Source organism: Palaemon carinicauda, chromosome 25, assembly GCF_036898095.1.
Source record: "Palaemon carinicauda isolate YSFRI2023 chromosome 25, ASM3689809v2, whole genome shotgun sequence".
Classification (NCBI taxonomy): Eukaryota; Metazoa; Arthropoda; class Malacostraca; order Decapoda; family Palaemonidae; genus Palaemon; species Palaemon carinicauda.
Genome location: NC_090749.1, coordinates 92,263,198 through 92,284,798, shown reverse-complemented (window position 1 = coordinate 92,284,798; position 21,601 = coordinate 92,263,198). Strand labels below are relative to the sequence as shown.

Sequence of the window (21,601 nt, the reverse complement as noted above, 5' to 3'; positions counted from 1 at the left end):
CAACAAGCACTGTCAGAGTTGAGCCTCGTACCCTGCCCCCTACATCAGCATCTGCAAAGCAACATTGCTTACGGGTGTATGTTCAGGTTCAGCAGTGGCAAGGAGTTGGCATGGATGCCAATGGTTGGGGATGGGCTATCCGTGACGAGAGAATGGTTCCCGTTATGACCGAGATGAAGCCTGCTCCATATTACCTGCTAGATGCCATCCACTGTGGCTGCAATACAGACTGCAGCACCCGACGATGCAGCTGTCGCAAGTACAATCTGGAATGCTCTTCCACCTGCAGTGAATGCAAAGGACTTCACTGTTCTAATGTGACCTTGCCAGAACCAGAAAGTGATCCAGAAGAAGAATGCGCTCTTGCTGGTCCTGAAGATGAATAAACATATGTCAGTGTGGTCTGGTACATGGAGATGTCTTGGCAACATGATTAGACTTGACTCTCAGTTCATTCAACTCTTGATCCTTGGTCATGGTCATCTTAATTTAGCTAAGGTGAATGCCGGTGTCGTAATGTAACATGTATACAGTCGTTTGTCTAGACTCTAGAGTCTAGAATATACACTGAAAATTTTATGCAGATTTTTTTTCTTCAAACCTTCTCTTAATGATTGCAAAATTTGGAAATGTTCCAATGCTTCGATTTTCCTTGATTTTTAGTATGTCATTCTCCACTAAATTTAACATTGAAAAATGCATGTTTCATTACTATTGCAATTTGTGGTGGGTTCGACCCAAAAATGACGTAGAATGACTGGCCTAAAATATAACCCAGTGAGGAAAGGAAATAAGAAAAGATAGAATAGTGTGCTCGAGTGTACCCTCAAGCAAGAGAACTCTAACCCAAGACAGTGGAAGATATGAAATTATTTGGTGGTCTCTTAATTAACTGTTTCCTCAACAAAGATTTTCATCTTAGTTCCCTGTCTAACTACTGAATTCTTCTTTGTCTACAGCCTTTACTCCCTTTTTTGTATAAGCCTTCTCCATGATCTTCTATCCAGGTCCTCCCGTTCTCTTCATCCCTTTTCCCGCAAATCATTTGCTACTTTATCCTCCCATATCTGAACTTTTGACCTTCTCCTCTTCCTTCTCTCATCCACCTCCATTTCCATGACCCTTTGGCACTCCTAAATCTATGCATAAAATAGTTGTTGTGTTCCAAGCTAGTCTATCATCATCTCACTGAAACAAGCAAAGATGTTGATGAAGACTGACTTTAGACTTCTCTCTCCTCTTCTTGAAAAGACTCCCTGAGACGGATACTGACTGCTGTTCAACTACAGCAGACTTTAGTTGTTCCTCTATTTATTCATAGGGTTAAGATCTTCAGTTATTGAATACAGTATTTAATTTACTGGCATTAACATTATTGTCTGATGTCAACAAAGTTAAGGGTTGAAAACTGTGGCATTTTATATTTGATAGACTCGGATACCCCGCTACCAATATCCCAGGATATGATTAGCCACACATTATTAAAATTAAAAATCTTAAAAGTATTTTGTGTTTTTCCTCATTATACAAACACAAGTCGTTTAGGTAGGATGGCCGTTGCATCTTTTAACGGGCAGTTAAGCAACGAGTGGGAGCAGACCGAGGTGCTCTGCCCCCTCACCTATGGAGTTTCTTTACATATGACCTCTCGGCTCAGAACTGAGAGTAGCTGAGGAGAGAAGTATAATCTAAAGGACTTAGGTTTGTATAGTTAGGAAAAGTAACAAATTTGTGAATAAAGTGTAGTTTTCCTAGCGATAAAAACCTAGAGCTCTTTACGCATGGGTGTTTATTTCCGCAGAGCTGAATATAACTGTTAACCCTTTTACCCCCAGGCTATTTGGAACTTTCCAACCCTTAACCCCCAGGGGTTATTTTTTTTTTCATGCACATTTTGCAGTATATATTTTTTAAATTGCTCTAACAGCCTCAACTTTCATCATAGAGAGGTTAGGTTGGTCTCATTCTCTTGAAAAATGCCTGAAGTTTCTCAAAATTTTTTGAAAAATATGCAAAAAAAAAAAAATGGTAAATAACAGTTTTTTGCAAGGACGTACCGGTACGTCCATGGGGGTAAAGGGATGTGTTTTGTGAAACGTACCAGTACATCCTTTGCGGGTAAAAGGGTTAAAGCTTTTTCGAGGTGTAACCACCCACCGCTAGTTAGCGTAGGGGGAGGGGATAGTGGGGTCAGCTAGCCACCCTGCTCTCACTAGCACTAGTGACTGACTGTCGCTTTTTATTTTGGCTCGGTAAAGACGTAGTCTTTCTCACCCGTCAACCATTTTAACCGGCTTATGATTAAAAGCAACTAGCCTAAAGCTTCATGAAATGTCTTTTTCTCTTTCAGAGCGACCTTCCTTGGGACTCACGGGTTTCCCGTGCAAGGCAAGACAGCGAGAAGCTTTGCGGTTGGGCACTCGAAGGGAGCAGACATCCTGCCTAGACCAAACCCCCGCCGAGAGTCTGAAGGTCTTCGACTAAGAGTATTGCGCCCGCTCGACTGTTTCGGCCTCGGCTACTACTTGCCACGACGATCGCTCTGCTTCGGTAGGCAGGTAGGAGCAGTCACTGACAAGGACTCCTAACAATATTAGTTACAAGCACTCGGAAGAATTTAATTTACAATTTACATAATTCAACTAACAACTTATTACTCAAGTAAACAAGAAATGAATATGGACAGTCCGAGATGTATCATATCTCAATGGAAAAGGGATCAAGTGTTGATCATATGTGTACAGTATATGGTCAGGCTCTAGGACATAGTCTCATCCCTTGTCCCTGCCATTCATGAACGACTTTTAAACCTTTTAAATGTCCTTTCAATGTCCTTAGGTAAACAAATAATAAGTTCTTGACTATTTAGCATCCAACACCACCTAGTCATTTTGCTCTACGATGTTCTACCTTCCTGGCTGATGTCTGCTCATGATTACCACCACACAGATAAGGCACTGTTTGTGGAATTCTCTGTTGATGCAACTCTAAATTCAAAATAATTCTACTATCGTTAGATTTCAACCTGAAGGCCCGCTCGTAAATACATTAGTCAATGCAGGTATTTGAAACTGAAAAATAACTAAAACATTCGACAACAGACAGATAATTGACATGTCTTTGTGGATGCCAACAGCAAGGAAAATCCGCAAGCATTTCAAACCGCAGTAGAACTTCAAAAGTTCAAAGTTCCAGCAAATGTTTTTATGTTGACCAGGCTGACATGAGGCTTTTTATAGTTTATATAGGACATAGCCTATCTGTTTGGACAATGTTACTGTTTATAGAATGATATATTGTTAATTTATTCTCATCATTTATTTATTTCCTTATTTCCTTTCTTCATTGGGCTATTTTTCCCAATTGGAATTCTTGGGCTTATAGCATCTTGCTTTTCCAACTAGGGTTGTAGCTTGGCTAGTAATAATAATAATAATAATAATTTGAAAGTCCGTCAAATACATCGAGGTCAATCACACCAACATATTTAATATATCTTAAAAAAGCGATAAAAAAGTTCTAACAAACTTAAAAGTGGCAAATCATAACTGATATTGCGTACAGAAATCCTCAACTAACAAACTTAATAGGTTCAAAGAAGATGTTAACAAGTTGACTTTTGTTAAATTTTGTCCTTACCCCTGCCATGAGGGAGACGTTCAGATGGAAGTAACCATGTCCGGAGATCCTTATAGAGGTGAGTTACTTACAACACTAAATAGTTTATTGCGTAGTTTTCTCCAAGTCTCATATTCCGTTTTGGGTCAGGAGAACCTAGTCTCCTATCTAGGCTCGATCTTATCCAGCCAGTCTCTCGGCCCGTAAGACCACCCCCGCCTCCTAAAGTATAAGTCTCCTAAGAAAGTAGTTCGAGGTAAGTACTCTGTGTTGGAACAAATCACAAATTTTAAGCAATTTGTATTTTTCCTAACAGTACTTACCTAGAACTACTTTTGGGTTATGGCACGCCCATCCTTCCCCGAGTGTCTTACGGGACTTTGATACCATATCTATCATAAACATATCATAGACATGGCCACGCGCGCTCACTGACCTGGGTCGCCTCAGGGCGCGTATTCATCCGCTACAGAGGGACCCACTATAGAAAACGGAGATAGCGGAAACTACACAAAATTCTGGTCGGTTGGGAGGAGAATCCCAGATACTCCTAAGAAAGTAGTTCGAAGTAAGTACTCCGTGTTGGAACAATTATAATTTCAGTTGGATTTGTGTTTGTATTCCAAACGTTTTAAAAGCTGAGATTGATTGATTGATTTGAAGTTCTCTGGCATCTTGACATTGAAGATCATTGACGCCGATATCGTTTACAATAAATAAAGATTAAAAGAATATCTATTTAAAACCAGAAAAGCAAATATGTTATAAAAGTTAAATAGCATTAAGCTGAGACCCTTCGACATTATTTATACTTTCAATCAAGAATTAGAACATTACAACATCTTCAAGTTTCAAACGCAAGAAGCACTCACTCTGTCAGCTGCTTCCCGAGCATTCCCGTGTGCCGATTCAAACTGCGCATGTCCAGGTATTCCACCCGTGGGGTCGTCTACGACTATGTGCGGAGTGGGGACCATCACTATCCCCGTTGCTTTCGTGGCCTTCGGACTTTCAAACTCCCCGTCGAACATCGCCCTCGCCTGACGAAAATTTGATGTTTTAACTGTGATATCTGAAACAAGATAAAATTACGAACTGCTGGTAATAAAACCATCACTTATTTAATCATATAAATTGAAATTTAACTTACAGTGACATCTACAAATGATAAATAAAATTACTAACTGCTGGCAATAAAAACCATCATTTTTCTAATCATACATATAAATTGAAGGTGTAAGTATCCAAAATCCAGGAATCAAATCATCCGTCACATAATGTTTAATGACTGGTATCTATTAAAAAGCTATACAGTAAATACATATTCAATATATGATAAATGTTAACCCTTTTACCACCAAAGGACGTACTGGTACGTTTCACAAAACTCATCCCTTTACCCCCATGGACGTACCGGTACGTCCTTGCAAAAAAATGATATTTTCATTATAAAATAAATTTCTGAATATACTTACCGGTGAATATATAAATAGCTGACGTCTCCGACGGCCCGACAGATTCCAAAAAACTCGCGAGCGATCGCCATGAAGGTTGCGGGTGTGCCCACCAGCGCCGACTATCGGCCAGATACCGCATATACTTCTCAACCACTCCAGTTCTTCTCAGTCCGCAGGGTCTCTATCGGGGAGGAAGGGAGGGCCTTTAATATTATATATTCACCGGGTAAGTATATTCAAAAATTTATTTTATAATGAAAATATCATTTTTAAATATTAAACTTAGCCGGTGAATATATAAATAGCTGATTCACACCCATGGTGGTGGGTAGAGACCAGTATTATAACAATAAAGGCGTATATGCTCAAGAGTTTTTGACAAATATTTCATAAAAACAAACTTAAGTATAGGTACCTGGTAAGGAAGCTGACTCTGATGATTACTCTGCCTCATTAGTCCGCTTTCCTCACGAAGCCCAGCCATCCCCTCAGGATGCTGAAAGACTCCCAGGAGCTGCTATATCCAGGGCGAACACCCGTAAAACAGGACCTCATCAATACCCTTAATCTGGGCGCTCTCAAGAAACAACATTTTGACCACCCGCCAAATCAAAAAGATTGCGAAAGACTTCTTAGTCTTCCGTACAACCCAAAACAAGATTAAAAATTTCAAGAGTAGATTAAAAGGATATTGGGATTAAGGGAATGTAGTGGTAGAACCCTAACCCACTACTGCACTCGTTGCAACGAATGGACCCAGGGTGTAGCAGTCCTCATAAAGAGTCTGGATGTCTTTCAAGTAAAATGAAGCGAACACCGACTTGCTCCTCCAAAAGGTCGCGTCCATAATACTTTGAAGGGATCTATTTTGCTTAAATGCCACCGAAGTAGCTATCGCTCTAACTTCGTGAGCCTTGACCTTAAGCAAACTACGATCCTTCTCACTTAAATGAGAATGTGCCTCCCGGATTAAAAATCTAATAAAGTAAGATAACGCATTCTTAGACATGGGCAACGAGGGCTTTTTAACGGAGCACCATAAAGCCTCTGAACAACCTCGCATTGGTTTAGTTCTAGATAAGTAAAACTTAAGAGCTCTAACGGGGCACAGCACTCTTTCAACTTCATTACCTACGATCTCCGAAAGACTAGGTATTTCAAAAGATTTAGGCCAAGGACGAGACGGAAGTTCATTCTTGGCCAAAAAACCAAGTTGAAGAGAACATATTGCTTTATTTGTCGAGAAGCCGATGTTCTTACTAAAAGCATGGATCTCACTGACCCTTTTAGCCGAAGCCAAGCTCACCAAAAAAAGTGTCTTGAGGGTCAGATCCTTCAGGGAGGCTGAATTTAAAGGCTCAAACCTGTCTGACATTAGGAACTGTAGGACCACGTCCAAGTTTCAAGCAGGAGTTGAAATACGACGCTCCTTTGAGGTCTCGAAAGACTTAAGGAGGTCTTGGAGATCTTTGTTATTCGAAAGATCCAAGCCTCTATGCCTGAAAACAGAAGCTAACATGCTTCTGTAGCCTTTAATGGTGGATGCAGAGAGGGAGCGACCGTTTCTCAGATATAGGAGAAAATCCGCAATCTGCGCTACAGAGGTACTGGAGGAGGAAATAGAGGAGGACTTGCACAAATCTCTAAATACCTCCCACTTCGACTGGTAGATCTTGATGGTAGAGGATCTTCTAGCCCTCGCAATCGCTCTAGCTGCCTCCTTCGAAAATCCTCGAGCTCTTGAGAGTCTTTCGATAGTCTGAAGGCTGTCAGACGAAGCGCGGGGAGGCTTTGATGAAGTCTCTTTACGTGAGGCTGCCGTAAGAGATCCATCCGCAAAGGCAGACTCCTTGGAACGTCTACCAGCCATAGAAGTACCTCTGTGAACCACTCTCTCGCAGGCCAGAGGGGAGCAACCAACGTCAACCTGGTCCCTTCGTGAGAGGCGAACTTTTGCAACACCTTGTTGAGGATCTTGAAAGGTGGAAAGGCGTAAGCGTCCAGGTGAGACCAGTCCAACAGAAAGGCATCTATGTGGGCCGCCTCTGGATCTGGGACTGGAGAGCAATAAGTCGGGAGCCTTTTTGTCAGCGAGGTCGCAAAGAGATCGATGGTGGGTTAACCCCAAGTCATCCAAAGCCTCTTGCACACATCCTTGTGGAGCGTCCACTCTGTAGGGATCAATTGACCTCTTCGACTGAGACAGTCCGCCAAGACGTTCAACTTCCCTTGGACGAACTTTGTCAAAAGCGAGATGTTTCGATCTTTTGACCAAATGAGGAGGTCCCTTGCGATGACGAAAAGAGCGTGGGAGTGAGTGCCTCCTTGCTTCGAGATGTAAGCCGAGGCCGTGGTATTGTCTGCATTCACTTCTACCACCTTGTTTCGAAGCAGACTCTCGAAACTCCTCAGTGCTAAATGGACTGCCAACAGCTCCTTGCAGTTGATGTGAAGGCTCCTCTGGTCTGCCGCCCAAAGACCCGAGCATTCCAGACTGTCCAGAGTCGCCCCCCAACCCAAATCCGACGCGTCTGAAAATAACACATGGTTAGGGTTCTTGACTGCCAGAGACAGACCTTCTCGAAGTCTTATATTGCTGTCCCACCAGGCCAGGCAAGTCTTGACTGGTTCGGAGATCGGAATCGAGACCGCCTCCAAAGTCTTCTCCTTGTTCCAATGGGAGTCTAGGTGGAACTGGAGAGGGCGTAGGTGAAGTCTCCCTAGAGAGATAAACTGTTCCAGGGATGATAGCGTCCCTAGGAGGCTCATCCAGCTTCTCACAGAGCAACGGTTTTTCTCTAGCACGAGACGGACTTTGAGCAAAGCCTGCTCGATCCTGTTGGCAGACGGAAAAGCCCGAAATGCTAGACTCTGTATCTCCATCCCCAAATAGAGAATCGTTTAGGAGGGAGTCAGCTGCAACTTCTCCATGTTCACCAAGAGGCCCAACTCCTTCGCAAGATCCAAAGTCCACTGTAGGTCCTGCAGACAGCGATGACGGGACGACGCTCTGAGTAACCAGTCGTCCAGGTACAGGGAGGCTCTGATCCCCGACAAATGTAGGAACTTTGCTACATTTCTCATGAGCCTCGTAAAAACAAGAGGAGCAGGGCTGGCTGAGACCGAAGCACAGTGCTCGGAACTGGTACACAACATTCCTGTATACAAACCTCAGATAAGGTTGAGAGTCTGGATGTATCGGAATGTGGAAGTACGCATCCTGCAAGTCGAGAGAGACCATCCAGTCCCCCTCTCTGACTGCTGCTAGAACGGATTTGGTGGTCTCCATCGTAAACTTTGTTTTGACAACAAATACGTTGAGAGCACTAACATCCAGCACTGGCCTCCAACCTCCTGTGTTCTTTGGAACAAGGAAGAGACGGTTGTAAAAACCTGGGGATTGAAGGTCCGAGACTTTCACCACCGCCCCCTTCTCTAACAACTGAGACACTTGCAGATGTAATGCCTGTCTCTTCGACTCCTCTCGATACCTGGGAGAGAGGTCTATCGGATCTTTTACTAGAGGAGGTTTCCGTACAAAATCAAAAATTTTAAATAATTTTTATTTTTCCTAACATACTTACCGAGAACTACTTTCTTTAGGAGTCACTGGTAATCTCTCTCTCTGCCGACCAGAGTTTTGAGTAGTTACCCCCCACTCCGCGCCCTAAGTAGCCTTACCCCCGGCATCAAGGAATGTGCCCCGAGGGTAGGATTAAGGTAGGTCGCTAGCTTGCTGGGTCACCTTCCTCATTAAGTTCTATTGAATTAGCATAATGCTAGCAAGGGAAGAGAGGCACTCGGGGAAAGAAGGGAGGGCCATTACCCGAAAGTAGTTCTCGGTAAGTATGTTAGGAAAAATAAAAATTATTTAAAATTTTTTATTTGTTCCAACACGAATACTAACCTCGAACTACTTTCTTTAGGAGACTTACACTTTAGGAGGAGGGAGTGCTATTCTGACCCACTGACACGGCCGTGGAGGCCAACAGGCTTCTGGATAACGGGACCTACCAGAGAGCGGAAGCGAGGGTAACTACACAAAATTTCACGTTAGTGTCTAAGTACTCACCCTTTGAAAAACTTCTTTGACGTTTCTTCTCGACGCGTAGTCGTGAAGAATGTGTTATTTTCTGGGAACAGACGGTACTCCCTGAAGAGGCAAGTAAGCAACTGGGTAGGAGGTAGGAAACCGCACTTGTGCCTACCAGTCGCTAGTCTTGAATGCGCCTGGGGTTTTTACCGTTACACCGCTTGGAGGGCGGAGATGACTGTTCCAATGGAGAACCTGTCCAAGGATTTTCTTGAGTAGTCCTTGAGGTAGTGGGCAGTAAAGGTTGACTGGTTCGACCAAGAACCTGCTCGTAGAATCTGCCCTACTGCCATGTTTTTCTCAAAGGCTAGGAGGTGCTCAGGCCCTTGATGTCATGAGATCTGGGAGTGCCTGGCACTGCCATGCTAGCCTCCTTGTAGGTTCTGGCGATAACCTGTCTCAACCAGAAGGAGATGGTGTTTTTGGAAACTTGTTTCTTATTAATACCTGTGGAAACGAAGAGGCTCTTGATGTCTGGTCGGAGATGCGCTGTCCTTTCCAGGTATTTTCTAATTGTTCGCACTGGGCGCAATTTTAAGTCTTCTGCATTACCTGTCTTAGGGATGGCAGGAATTGAGAAACCTTCAAACCTCGGGTCCCAGACTGCTGGGTTCTGAGTCTTGGCTACAAAAGAAGGCACGAACTTGAAGGATACTTCTTTCCACCCCTTTGAGTGAGAGACGTCGTACGACAAACCATGGATCTCTCCCACTCTCTTAGCGGACGCCAAGGCCAGCAAGAAGACGGCCTTGAGGGTAAGATCTTTGTCCACGATATCCTTCAAGGGTTCAAAGGGGGGACGACACAGCATCTTCAGGACCATGGCTAAGTCCCACTGGGGCACCCTCCTCGCCTGGGGGGGGCAAGACTGCTCGAAACTTTTGACAAGCATCGCTATGTGCCTCGAGGCCCCCAGGTCGATGCCCTTCAGGAGGAAGACTTGGCCTAAGGCAGCCCGAACTCCTTTTATGGCTGGGATTGACATCTCTACTTTGTCCCTGAGAAACACCAGAAACTCTGCTATGTCTGGGACCGAGGCCTTAAGAGGTCTAATGTGCCTCTCTGAGAACCACTTTGTGACGGCGGCCCATTTTGCCTGGTAGTCCGCGTCTGACGACTTTCTCAGGTATAGAGACATTCTCTTAGCCGTGGAGGAAGAATATCCTTCTTTCTTCAGGAGCCGCTCTATAGTCTCCAAGCGTGAAGACGTAGGGAGAGTGGGTTGTTGTGGAGCCTGAGAAAATGAGGCTGGTGCAGAAGGTCTGACCTGGCGGACAGAGGCCACGGCGGTTGACTCGATAGGTCTTTTAGGTCCGTGAACCACTTTCTCTCCGGCCACCAGGGCGCTACCAAAGTCATCTTTAGGTTTCGGGCCGTCCTTACTCTGTTGAGCACTTGTCTTATCAATGTGAAAGGGGGAAAGGCGTACACATCCAGATTGTCCCACTTGTGCTGAAAACCGTCTTCTAAGGCTGCTTTTGGGTCTGGTACAGGGGAGCAATAGACTGGGAGTTGGGCGTTGAGGTTGTTGCAAAGAGGTCAATCACCGGGGAACCCCATCGTTGAATGATGAGCTTGGCTACTTCTGGGAGAAGGGACCATTCTGTCCCTACTATCTGGCCCATTCTGCTGAGGCCGTCGGCCAGAACGTTTTTCTTCCCAGGAATGAACCTTGCTAACATCACCACTTGATTTTCTTCTGCTCAATCTAGAATCTCTATGGTGAGATCGCACAACTCCTTCGATTTCAAGCACCCTGCTTCTTTATGTATGCCACTACCGTGGCGTTGTCGCACATCAACGCCACGGTGTTTCCCTTTAGCAGACTTGCGAAGTGTAGGCACGCCTTCTGGACTGCTTCCAATTCCAGGACATTGATGTGGAGTTGCCTCTCCCCTTCCAACAAGGTCTCTCGTGACGTTTCGTCGAGGAGAAGGGCTCCCCATCCCTGGTTGGAGGCGTCTGTGAACAGTAGTAACTCGGGAGGGCCAGTCCCGAAGGGCGTCCCCTTGAGTGAGTTTGACTGGCAATGCCACCATTCTAGGGAGGGTCTCGTGTTTGGAAGGACTGGGATTAGCACCTGCTGTGAATCCGTCTGGCACCAGAGGTTCTTGAGATTCCATTGGATGGATCTGAGCCTTACCCTCCCTTGGGGAACTAGGTTCTCCAATGAGACCAGGTGACCTATCAGCTTCTGCCAGTCTTTCGCCCTCCTGGGGTATTCTGACAGGAACGGCTGACTAGTGTGCCTGAGGTTTCTTATCTTGTCCTCCGAAGGGAAAACTTTTCCCCGAATGATGTCTAATGTCATTCCCAAGTAGTTCATTCTGGTGGATGGGGATAGATTGACTCCTTCGGGTTGATTATGATCCCCAGATCCTTGGAAAATTGGAGGAGACTCCTCCCTTGTTCCTCTAAGAGGACCTTTGAGGCGGAAAGAAGCAACCAGTCGTCCAGGTATCTGATAAGGCGAATGCCTCGTTCGTGAGCCTCCACTGAGACAGCCGTGAAGACTCTCGTGAACACCTGGGGCGCTGTTGACAGACCGAAGCAAAAAAGGGTCCTGAATTGCAGGATCTGGGAACCCCATTTCACCCGGAGGAACTTTCGACCCGAGGTGTGGACCGGAATCTGGAAGTATGCGTCCTTGGGGTCGACGGTCATCATATAATCTTTCTCCCTCAAGGACAGCAGGACTGACTTCGGAGTGTCCATTTTGAAGTCCGTCTTCTTGACGAACTTGTTGAGGGCTGACAGATCTATAACCGGTCTCCACCCCCCGGTCGCTTTCTCCACCAGGAACAGGCGACTGTAGAAACCTGGCCCTGGGAGAAGAACTTCTTCCATGGCACCCTTCTCTAACATGGACGATACCTCCTCTTGAAGGGCGGTCCTCTTTAACGGGTCTTTGGGAGCTAGCCATTCTGTCCGGTTGGCCGGAATAAGCGGGGGTGGTTCCGTTAGGAACGGAAGTCTGTAGCCCTCCTTTAGTACGGACACTGTCCAAGGCTCTGCTCCTTGAGCCTTCCATGCTTGCCAATGACGTCTGAGGCATCCTCCAACCCGAGGGTTGGGCGGGGATAGGGGGCCGCCCACTCTATCTTCTTCTAGAGGGGCGGCCTGAACTGCCTCTCCTAGAGGCGGAGTAACCCGACCTGAAGGAGCTTGAGGGCGCTGGAGCTCCCCTGCGGGGGGGCTGAGGTGTTGCGAACCAGGAGGAAGAGGGGGGCTTCTCTCCTCGTAGTGCTGGTATAGGCTTGGGGTGTCGCGGCACTATCCGAGACGGACCTCTTATAGGGCGGTCTCCTAGGAGTCGTAGGTCTGGGGACGTTAGCCTCCTTCTTTTTCGAGACCTTCTCCATTATGGCTTCTAGTTCCTTCAGAGGAAACAAAGACTCTCCCAACAGGGGTAGTCTGCGAATGGCTCGCGCCTCCCTGTCTGGTACCTTCTGAGACACCTTCGCCAGAACAGTGTCTCGCTTCCAGAGCACCCAGTTACCTGTTAGTGCGAGAGACTGATATGTCAAAAACTTAAGGGTTTTACCCCCAGAGGTAATGAGGTCCCTCAGTAGGCCTTGCTGGTCAGGGTCCTTGGGGTCGAAGGAGGCTTGTACACCTACCAAAGTGGAAGCCCACCAGTCCAGCCAAGAGGAGACGTTTACTAAGTCCCTCGACATTTTCTCCATCATGTAGGCTTCTGCTGGCGAGAAACAGACTGGGGCCGAAGAGGCTCTACCGTCTGAAACGCCTTGACTAAGGATGTCTACGGCTGACTCCACCTTACAGGGGCTTGGGCGTCATCCCACTGGTACATAGACTTTGCCTTGGGGTCTGAGGCCCTGGAGCAATTTCGAGGACCTTTGGGTTTTGGGGGCCTCGGCATTGCTGGCCACTACCTTGCCGACATACTCCTGCTCTACGACTAGAACTCGGGCTAGAGGAAGAGCTAGGGACGTCTTAGGTTGGGAGGGAGTCTGCATGATCCTCAAAAGGCTTGACTTCCAGGAATCTTCATCCGTAGCCCCAGGTTCCGCTATTTTGTGGTGCTTTCTGAAAAGGCTAACCACTCTCCTATAGGCGGAGTCCTCCGTCAGGGAACCCTCCCCTCCGTCAGCCGAGGTCTCGGCTTGGGGCCGGGGAGCTGGGTTACCGGGCACGCCGACTGGACGTCTGGCTCTTGGGTCCAGGGGTGCCGTCCTGCCGAGGTACTGGATTTCATCTGCGGGGACGTCCGCACCAGGGGCCTGGGTTAATGCAGGCAACGCTGGTTCAGCGGGGACTCTCGTCCGCCCAAGGGCTCTGGGTGCCGAGGATGCGGTTCCCGTGGGCTGACCCAACAGCGGGAACCGTTCCTTCCGACCCGAAGGCCGCACCAGCTGGGCTGGTTCGGCCAGGCCGCCCGACAAAAAGCGCGTTTCCTCCCGCTGGGCGGGGTGAACCGGAGGCTTCGGGGACTTACGCCTACCTGTAGAGTCCTTCTTACGGCTTGATCTCGAGGAGCCGGGTCACCAGGCACTCCCCATCGGGCGCTTCGGTTCTGGAATACCAGGCACTCCCTTGCGGTGGTACCGGTCTTCCCCGGCGGGAGCTCCGCACCAGGTTCGTGGGTCAGAACCGGCATCGCCGTACCGTCGAGGACTACCGTTCGTGTATTCTCTCTGGGGGACGCGGACGCGGATCCCCGTGGGCTGACCCAACGGAGGGAACCGTTCCTTTAAGTCCGAGGGCCGAACCAGCTGTACTGATTCGGCCAGGCTGCCCGTAAAGAAGCCCGGTTACACCCGCTGTCGGGGTGAACCGGACGCTTCGTGGCCTTAAGCCTGCCTGAAGAGGCCTTCTCGCATTTCTCCCTGCGAGGGTTATATCTGCGTCTGGAGGATGGCCTTCGTGGTGAGAAAAACCCTGGGCTGCCGGTCCGGGGAACGCTGCAATACAGACCTGGGAGGCTCCTTCTCGGCGATGCCCTCGGCTGCAGAAGATACTGAAAAATACGCCTAAGAGACTGGAGAAGAATTAGGGACATTTTTCCCCACATGGGGTCATCAGAGGAGACGTGGCCTGCTTGCACCAGGACTCCGTCTCCCCACACACTCTCGAAAGTAGTACTCACCTCGAACTACTTTCTTAGGAGTTACCTTCTCCACAACAGACCAACCTCGTCTCCTACTCTGGGTAGGGGAGGGTGGTAGGGAAGCTCTGTCAGGCGAGACGCCCGGCGCTAGTCTTCTTAGGCGAACCCTTCGTCGCCTACTTCTACTTGGTGTTATACCGCACCCACTCAAACTCCTGGGGAAGAGCAATGGGCACTTCCCCGCAACTGACTTACCTCGTCCCCTACTCTGGGTAGGGGAAGATGGCTGTATAAGAAGCTCTATTCGACGAGGCATCGGGAAGTAAGTGGCGAGGAGAGGCTCGTCTTCTTATGAGCCTCTTGGATGTATTCTTCCTCTTGGTGCCGAAGTGCACTCACTGCACTACGTTCCAGGACTAGTAGTCCTGACACGTGGTTGTAGGGGAACATAAGCTGCCCCTACACGGCTAACACAGAGGATAAGGGGAGGAAGAATGATTTATTGTAAAATTGTTCCCTTCAGCTATTAATTCCTTGAAGGGAATCAAGGAATACACTGGGTAAGCACACGGGTGGAAGGTGAACGCACAGGAACACTAGGGAAAGCACACTGGAAAAAACGTAAGTTGCCACGCTGGGAACACGTGGGGCACAGAACGCACACAAAGGATCGACAGGGATACGAGAGCGAGGGATGTTATCGCCTCGCGACCAGAGAACTTAATGAGGAAGGTGACCCAGCAAGCTAGCGACCTACCTTAATCCTACTCTCGGGGCACATTCCTTGATGCCGGGGGTAAGGCTACTTAGGGCGCGGAGTGGGGGGGTAACTACTCAAAACTCTGGTCGGCAGAGAGAGAGATCACCAGTGACTCCTAAAGAAAGTAGTTCGAGGTAAGTATTCGTGTTGGAACAAATGGATTTTGTAACCCTCCTTCAGCAACAAAACAGACTCCCGGTCTGCACCCCTCTTCTCCCAGGCCTGCCAGAAGTTGGTCAATCTGGCACCTACTGCTGTCTGAGGACGTGGGCAGTCAGACTCTGCCACGGGAGGATTTAGATCCTCGCTTCTTACCCCGCTTACTATCGGCACGAGAGCCTCCCTTACTGGGAGCTCTGCCACGAAAAGGCGGGATAAACCTTGTCGCTGGAGTTTCAAATTTAGGTCTGTTAGACATAAGAGGCCGAAGGTACAGCCTTACGAGCAGACGTGGCCATCAAATCATGAGTGTCCTTCTGTACAAGAGACGCTGCGATATCTCTAATAAGCTGCTGCGGGAACAGGGCAGAAGACAATGGCGCAAAGAGAAGTTCTGACCTTTGACAAGGAGTGACACCTGCGGACAGAAAAGAACAAAGTCTCTCTCTTCTTAAGAACCCCTGCTGTGAAAGTAGCAGCAAGTTCATTAGAGCCATCTCTAATAGCCTTGTCCATGCAGGACATAATTTGAACAGAGACATCACGGTCTGCTGACGAGACCTTCCTACTCAAGGCTCCCAGAGACCAATCCAAAAAATTGAAAACCTCAAAGGCCCGATAAATTCCTTTGAGATGATCTAGGTCTGAAGAGGACCAGCAAACTTTCGAGCGTCTCATGGCCAGACGACGAGGAGAGTCTACGAGGCTTGAGAAGTCTCCCTGGGCAGAGGCAGGCACTCCCAAGCCGAGAACTTTTCCCGTGTCATACCAGACGCTCGCACGAGAAGCCAGTTTGAAAGTGGGAAAAGCACAAGCTGACTTCCCCAAATTCCTCCTGGTCATTAACCAGTCGCCCAATAAACGCAAAGCTCTCTTAGAAGAGCGAGAGAGCACTAACTTCGTGAACGACAGAGTCGAAGAAGCTAGCGTGAACTCAGAGGGAGGCGAACGAGGAGCAGCAGACACAAAATGATCAGGAAACAGGTCCTTAAAAATTAGCATGATCTTCTTAAAATCAAGGGAGGGCTGAGCAACCCTAGGCTCCTCTCCATCCGAAAGAGTCCCCAAAGGAACATCAGTTGGAAGGGGATCAACGACTTCCTCATCCGAAGGAACTTCATCCGACAATGGCCGAGTCTCGCGATACGGAGAGACATGCCGAGGAGGCAACGCTTGACAGGCTATGTCAACATGCGACGGAGCCGCAGCAACAGCTGAGGTAACGACGTCACGCCGAGGCTGCAAAGACTGAAAGTCTTGAGACTGACAAACAACAACAGACTGTGTCAACTGCCGTTCGACATCACGTCGGGGCTGCAATGATGGCAGGGTTTGAGTTTGAAAAACAACACCCGACTGCGGTGACTGACGTTCAACGTCACGTCGGGGCAACGGAGTCGGCCGACGAACGTCACTTCGAGACTGCCGCGACAGTTGCTGAACGTCACCTTGAGTCTGCGGCAAAAGGGGTTCCACGTCACGTGACTGACGTGAATGACGAGGAACATGATCAGAATCGCGTTTAACAGCACTGATAACGTTAACGCTAACATCATAAGGACGAGAAAACACTCGTTTAGGCGGTTGAAGGCCAGAGTCACGCTTGTCGGACTGGCGAACCGCAAGCAAAGGATCTTTACGAACCTGTTCATGCTCATAAACTTCCATTAAAGATGAAAGTTTAGACTGCATGTCCTGCAGGAGACTCCACTTCGGGTCAACGGGAGTAGGAACGGGCCGTGACGTCGGCAACGTCTGTGCATGCAAATCATCGCACCGAACGAAACCCTCGGACTCCGTGTCATGCTTTCGCTTAACAGGCGAACAGCCATCCGATGACTGAAAGGGGTCAGAGCTGCCCCAATGGCTACAGCCAGGACGCTGGACCTGTCCAGAAGGGACTGACTTGCGCTTTAAGGGTCTAGAAACCTTACGCCAAGGTTTCTTGTGCGCCAAATCGTCGGAAGACGAGGAGAACTTAGTCTCCCCCGTCTTATGGTAAGGACGTTCTTGATGAGAAACGTCTGATACCTTAGAGGGAACGTCTGTACGTCGGTTTACACCTCTCGCTCCCTTAAGTCCTACGTCATTCCTTCTCCCTGGTGCAGGGGAGCCTGAGGTCTCGGACTAGGGGAGCGACAAGCACGAACAGACGAACCCTCGGTTGCAACACTAAACACATTTTGCGAACTTTACCACTTTGATTTTTTAACAGCTTAACATCGGACATAAGCTGGTTCCTGTCCGAGGCTAAGGTTTCAACCTTCTCACCTAATGCTTGAATAGCTAAAAACATATCGCGTATTAAAGGTTCATGAGTGCCAATAGGGGGTTCAGAAACTACCACTACAGGGGAAGGATTAGGTTCAGGGGCATGGGAGGAGGAAAATTCTAAAGATCTAGATGAGCTTCTCCTCACCCTATCTCTTTCGAGTTTACGAGTATATTTTCATACTCTAACCACTCGAATTCCGATAGAACCACACACTCCTCACACCGATCTCCTAATTGGCAGGATTTACCCCGGCAATTAGCACAAACAGTATGAGGGTCGATAGAAGCTTTCGGAAGACGTTTGTTACAATCTTTCGCACATTTGCGATATACAGGAGAAGGGTCAGCCATTATGAAAAACCAGAGAAAATCCAAAGGAAAGCCAAGTTCATCAACAAAAAACAAAAAAGGTTTCAAGAGTTTTATTGAAGGAACAAACCAACACAGCGAAAGCCAATAAAACCCAAAACAAAGTACTTCACCAATTCGGTAGAAAACTCGAGGTCTAGAGCGAGCGGAACCAATGTTGTCGGTGACACCGACAGAGAAGAACTGGAGTGGTTGAGAAGTATATGCGGTATCTGGCCGATAGTCGGCGCTGGTGGGCACACCCACAACCTTCATGGCGATCGCTCGTGAGTTTTTTGGAATCTGTCGGGCCGTCGGAGACGTCAGCTATCTATATATTCACCGGCTAAGTTTAATATTTAAAACTACTATTTACATTTTTTTTTGCATATTCTTTATAATATTTTGAGAAACTTCAGGCATTTTCCAAGAGAATGAGACCAACCTGACCTCTCTATGATGAAAATTAAGGCTGTTAGAGCAATTTAAAAAAAAATATACTGCAAAATGTGCTTGAAAAAAATAAACCCCTGGGGGTTAAGGGTTGGAAAGTTCCAAATAGCCTGGGGGTAAAAGGGCTAAAGTACTGCTGCGTACTTGTACTTAGATGTACTTCATCTAAAATGTTACAGATTCATCCTTGGGTCATCCCAAACATGACTACCAAATTTGGCCCAAATTGGTATGACAGTTTTTGTGTAAAGTTGCTTACATACAAACAAACAGACAGGAGTGACTGCATAACCTTCGCAAAATTTTGGTGAAGGCAATTCATCAGCAAGAAATTCTATTTACCAACATCTGAGTTACATCATTCAACCATAAGCATCGATAAAGCATTACTGTACTAATTCAATTAAAAGAAATTATATACATGTATAAAAATCGTCTTGGGTTAGAGTTCTCTTGCTTGGGGGTACACTCAAGCTCAATATTCTATCTTATTTCTCTTCCTCTTGTTTTCTTAAAGTTTCTAAAGGAAATATTTATTTTAATGTTGTTACTCTTCTTCAAATATTTTATTTTCCTTTCCTCACTAGGTATTTCCCCTGTTGGACCCCTTGGGTTTATAGAATATTGCTTTTCCAACTAGGGTTGTAGCTTAGCAAGTAATAATAATAAAAATAATAATAATTTCTTTTTGTCATCCGAGATTTACTAACTCACAGAAAATGTTCCTATGGCATACAGTATTATTATTCAATGGCCGCCAATATACCCGTAAGGGAAGGCATCATGCAGAGCGTCTGAGACTAAAAACAAACAAAAATGTTATTTTTATTAATAAAATAAATTTTTGAATATACTTACCCGATAATCATGTAGCTGTCAACTCCGTTGCCCGACAGAATTATATGGAGGGATACGCCAGCTATCACAATACTAGAAGGGGGTGTACTTACCAGCGCCACCTGTGGCCAGGTACTCAAGTACTTCTTGTTGACACCTCCTCAATTATTCCTCGGTCCACTGGTTCTCTCTGGGGAGGAAGGGAGGGTCGATTAAATCATGATTATCGGGTAAGTATATTCAAAAATTTATTTTATTAATAAAAATAACATTTTTCAATATTAAACTTACCCGATAATCATGTAGCTGATTCACACCCAGGGAGGTGGGTGAAAACCAGTGTACAAGATTAAAGGATAGCTAAGTATCCCATATTTCATATAACAGTTATCTCAAATAACAATGAAATAATAAGTACCTGGTAAGGAAGTCGAATAGAACCGTTACTCTGCCTTTTTATTTAAGTTCGTCTTCCTTACTGAGCGCAGCGTTCCTCTTGGAGGCTGAATCAACCCAAAGGTGCCAAAGTACACGGGGTTGCAACCCCTACTAAAGGACCTCTACCAAACCTTTAACCTAGGCGCTTCTCAAGAATGAATAGACCACCCGCCAAATCCAAGGATGCGGAAGGCTTCTTAGCCTACCGTAACAACCATAAAAACAACAATAAAAGTATTCAAGAGAAAGGTTAAAAAAGGTTATGGGATTAAGGGAATGTAGTGGCTGAGCCCTCACCTACTACTGCACTCGCTGCTACGAATGGTCCCAGGGTGTAGCAGTTCTCGTAAAGAGACTGGACATCTTTCAGATAAAATGATGCAAACACTGACTTGCTCCTCCAATAGGTTGCATCCATTATGCTCTGCAGAGAACGGTTTTTATTAAAGGCCATCGAAGTAGCTACAGCTCTTACTTCGTGGGTCCTTACCTTCAGCAATGCAAGGTCTTCCTCCTTTAAGTGAGAATGTGCTTCTCTGATCAGAAGCCTTATATAATACGAAAGCCCATTCTTGGACATGGGTCTCGAGGGTTTCTTGATGGCACACCATAAGGCTTCTGACTGTCCTCGAATAGGTTTAGACCTCTTAAGATAATATTTGAGAGCTCTGACAGGGCAAAGAACTCTCTCTAGTTCGTTACCTACCATGTTGGAGAGGCTAGGTATTTCGAACGATCTAGGCCAAGGACGTGAAGGAAGCTCGTTCTTTGCTAGGAATCCAAGCTGAAAAGAACATGTCGCAGATTCGGTTGTGAAACCAATGTTCTTGCTGAAGGCATGAACCTCACTGACTCTCTTAGCTGTTGCAAGACAAACGAGAAAAAGAGTCTTGAGGGTGAGGTCCTTGAAGGAAGCTGACTGGAGAGGTTCGAACCTAGATGTCATAAGGAACCTTAAGACCACGTCTAGATTCCAGCCTGGAGTGGAAAGACGACGTTCTTTAGACGTCTCAAAAGACTTGATAATGTCTTGAAGGTCCTTGTTGGAAGACAGGTCCAAACCTCTGTGGCGGAGAACTGAAGTCAACATGCTCCTATATCCTTTAATCGTAGGTGCTGAAAGGGATCTCTCATTCCTAAGATGTAGAAGGAAGTCAGCTATTTGGATCACAGAGGTATTGGTGGAGGAAATTGAATTGGCTCTACACCAGCTTCGGAAGACCTCCCACTTAGACTGGTAGACTCTACGAGTGGAAACTCTTCTAGCTCTGGCAATCGCACTGGCTGCCTCCTTCGAAAAGCCTCTAGCTCTAGCGAGTCTTTCGACAGTCTGAAGGCAGTCAGCTGAAGAGCGTGGAGGTTTGGGTGCAACCTGTCTACGTGAGGTTGACGTAGAAGGTCCACTCTTAGAGGTAGAGTCCTGGGGAAGTCGACTAGCCATTGACGTACCTCTGTGAACCATTCTCTTGCAGGCCAAAGGGGAGCAACCAGCGTCAGCCGTGTCCCTTCGTGCGAGACGAATTTCTGCAGAACTTTGTTTATTATCTTGAACGGCGGGAACGCGTACAGGTCGAGATGGGACCAGTTCAGTAGAAAGGCATCCACATGAACTGCTGCAGGGTCTGGAACAGGGGAACAATACAGCGGAAGTCTCTTGGTGATGGAGGTGGCAAACAGATCTATGGTAGGTTGGCCCCACAAGGTCCAAAGTCTGTTGCACACACTCTTGTGGAGGGTCCATTCCGTGGGAATGACCTGATTCCTTCTGCTGAGGCGATCCGCTGAAACATTCATATCGCCCTGGATGAACCTCGTGACCAGAGTGAGGTTTAGACCTCTTGACCAAATGAGGAGGTCCCTTGCGATCTCGTAAAGGCTCTTCGAATGGGTCCCTCCTTGCTTGGAGATGTAAGCCAAGGCTGTGGTGTTGTCTGAGTTTACCTCCACCACTTTGCCTAGCAGGAGGGACTTGAAGTTCAACAGGGCTAGATGAACTGCTAGCAGTTCCTTGCAGTTGATGTGGAGAGATCCTTGTTCCTCGTTCCACACTCCCGAGCATTCCCGTCCGTCCAAGGTTGCACCCCAGCCCGAGT

General features: G+C 47.0%; 1 protein-coding gene across 3 annotated transcripts in view; it reads right to left on the bottom strand.

The window, feature by feature from the left end:
* Positions 1 to 21,601, bottom strand: part of LOC137619283 (ketosamine-3-kinase-like) — a 43,651-nt gene that overhangs the window by 13,251 nt on the left and 8,799 nt on the right. For 2 of the 3 annotated variants that reach the window (XR_011039887.1, XR_011039886.1), the window contains one exon: positions 4,491 to 4,690. Coding sequence is in view for 1 of the 3 variants with exons in the window: in XM_068349450.1 (XP_068205551.1) it covers positions 4,491 to 4,658 (168 nt within the window). In the remaining 2 variants the exon portion in view is untranslated. The remainder of the gene's footprint in view (positions 1 to 4,490; positions 4,691 to 21,601) is intronic. The other variant, XM_068349450.1, reaches the window with a different exon arrangement.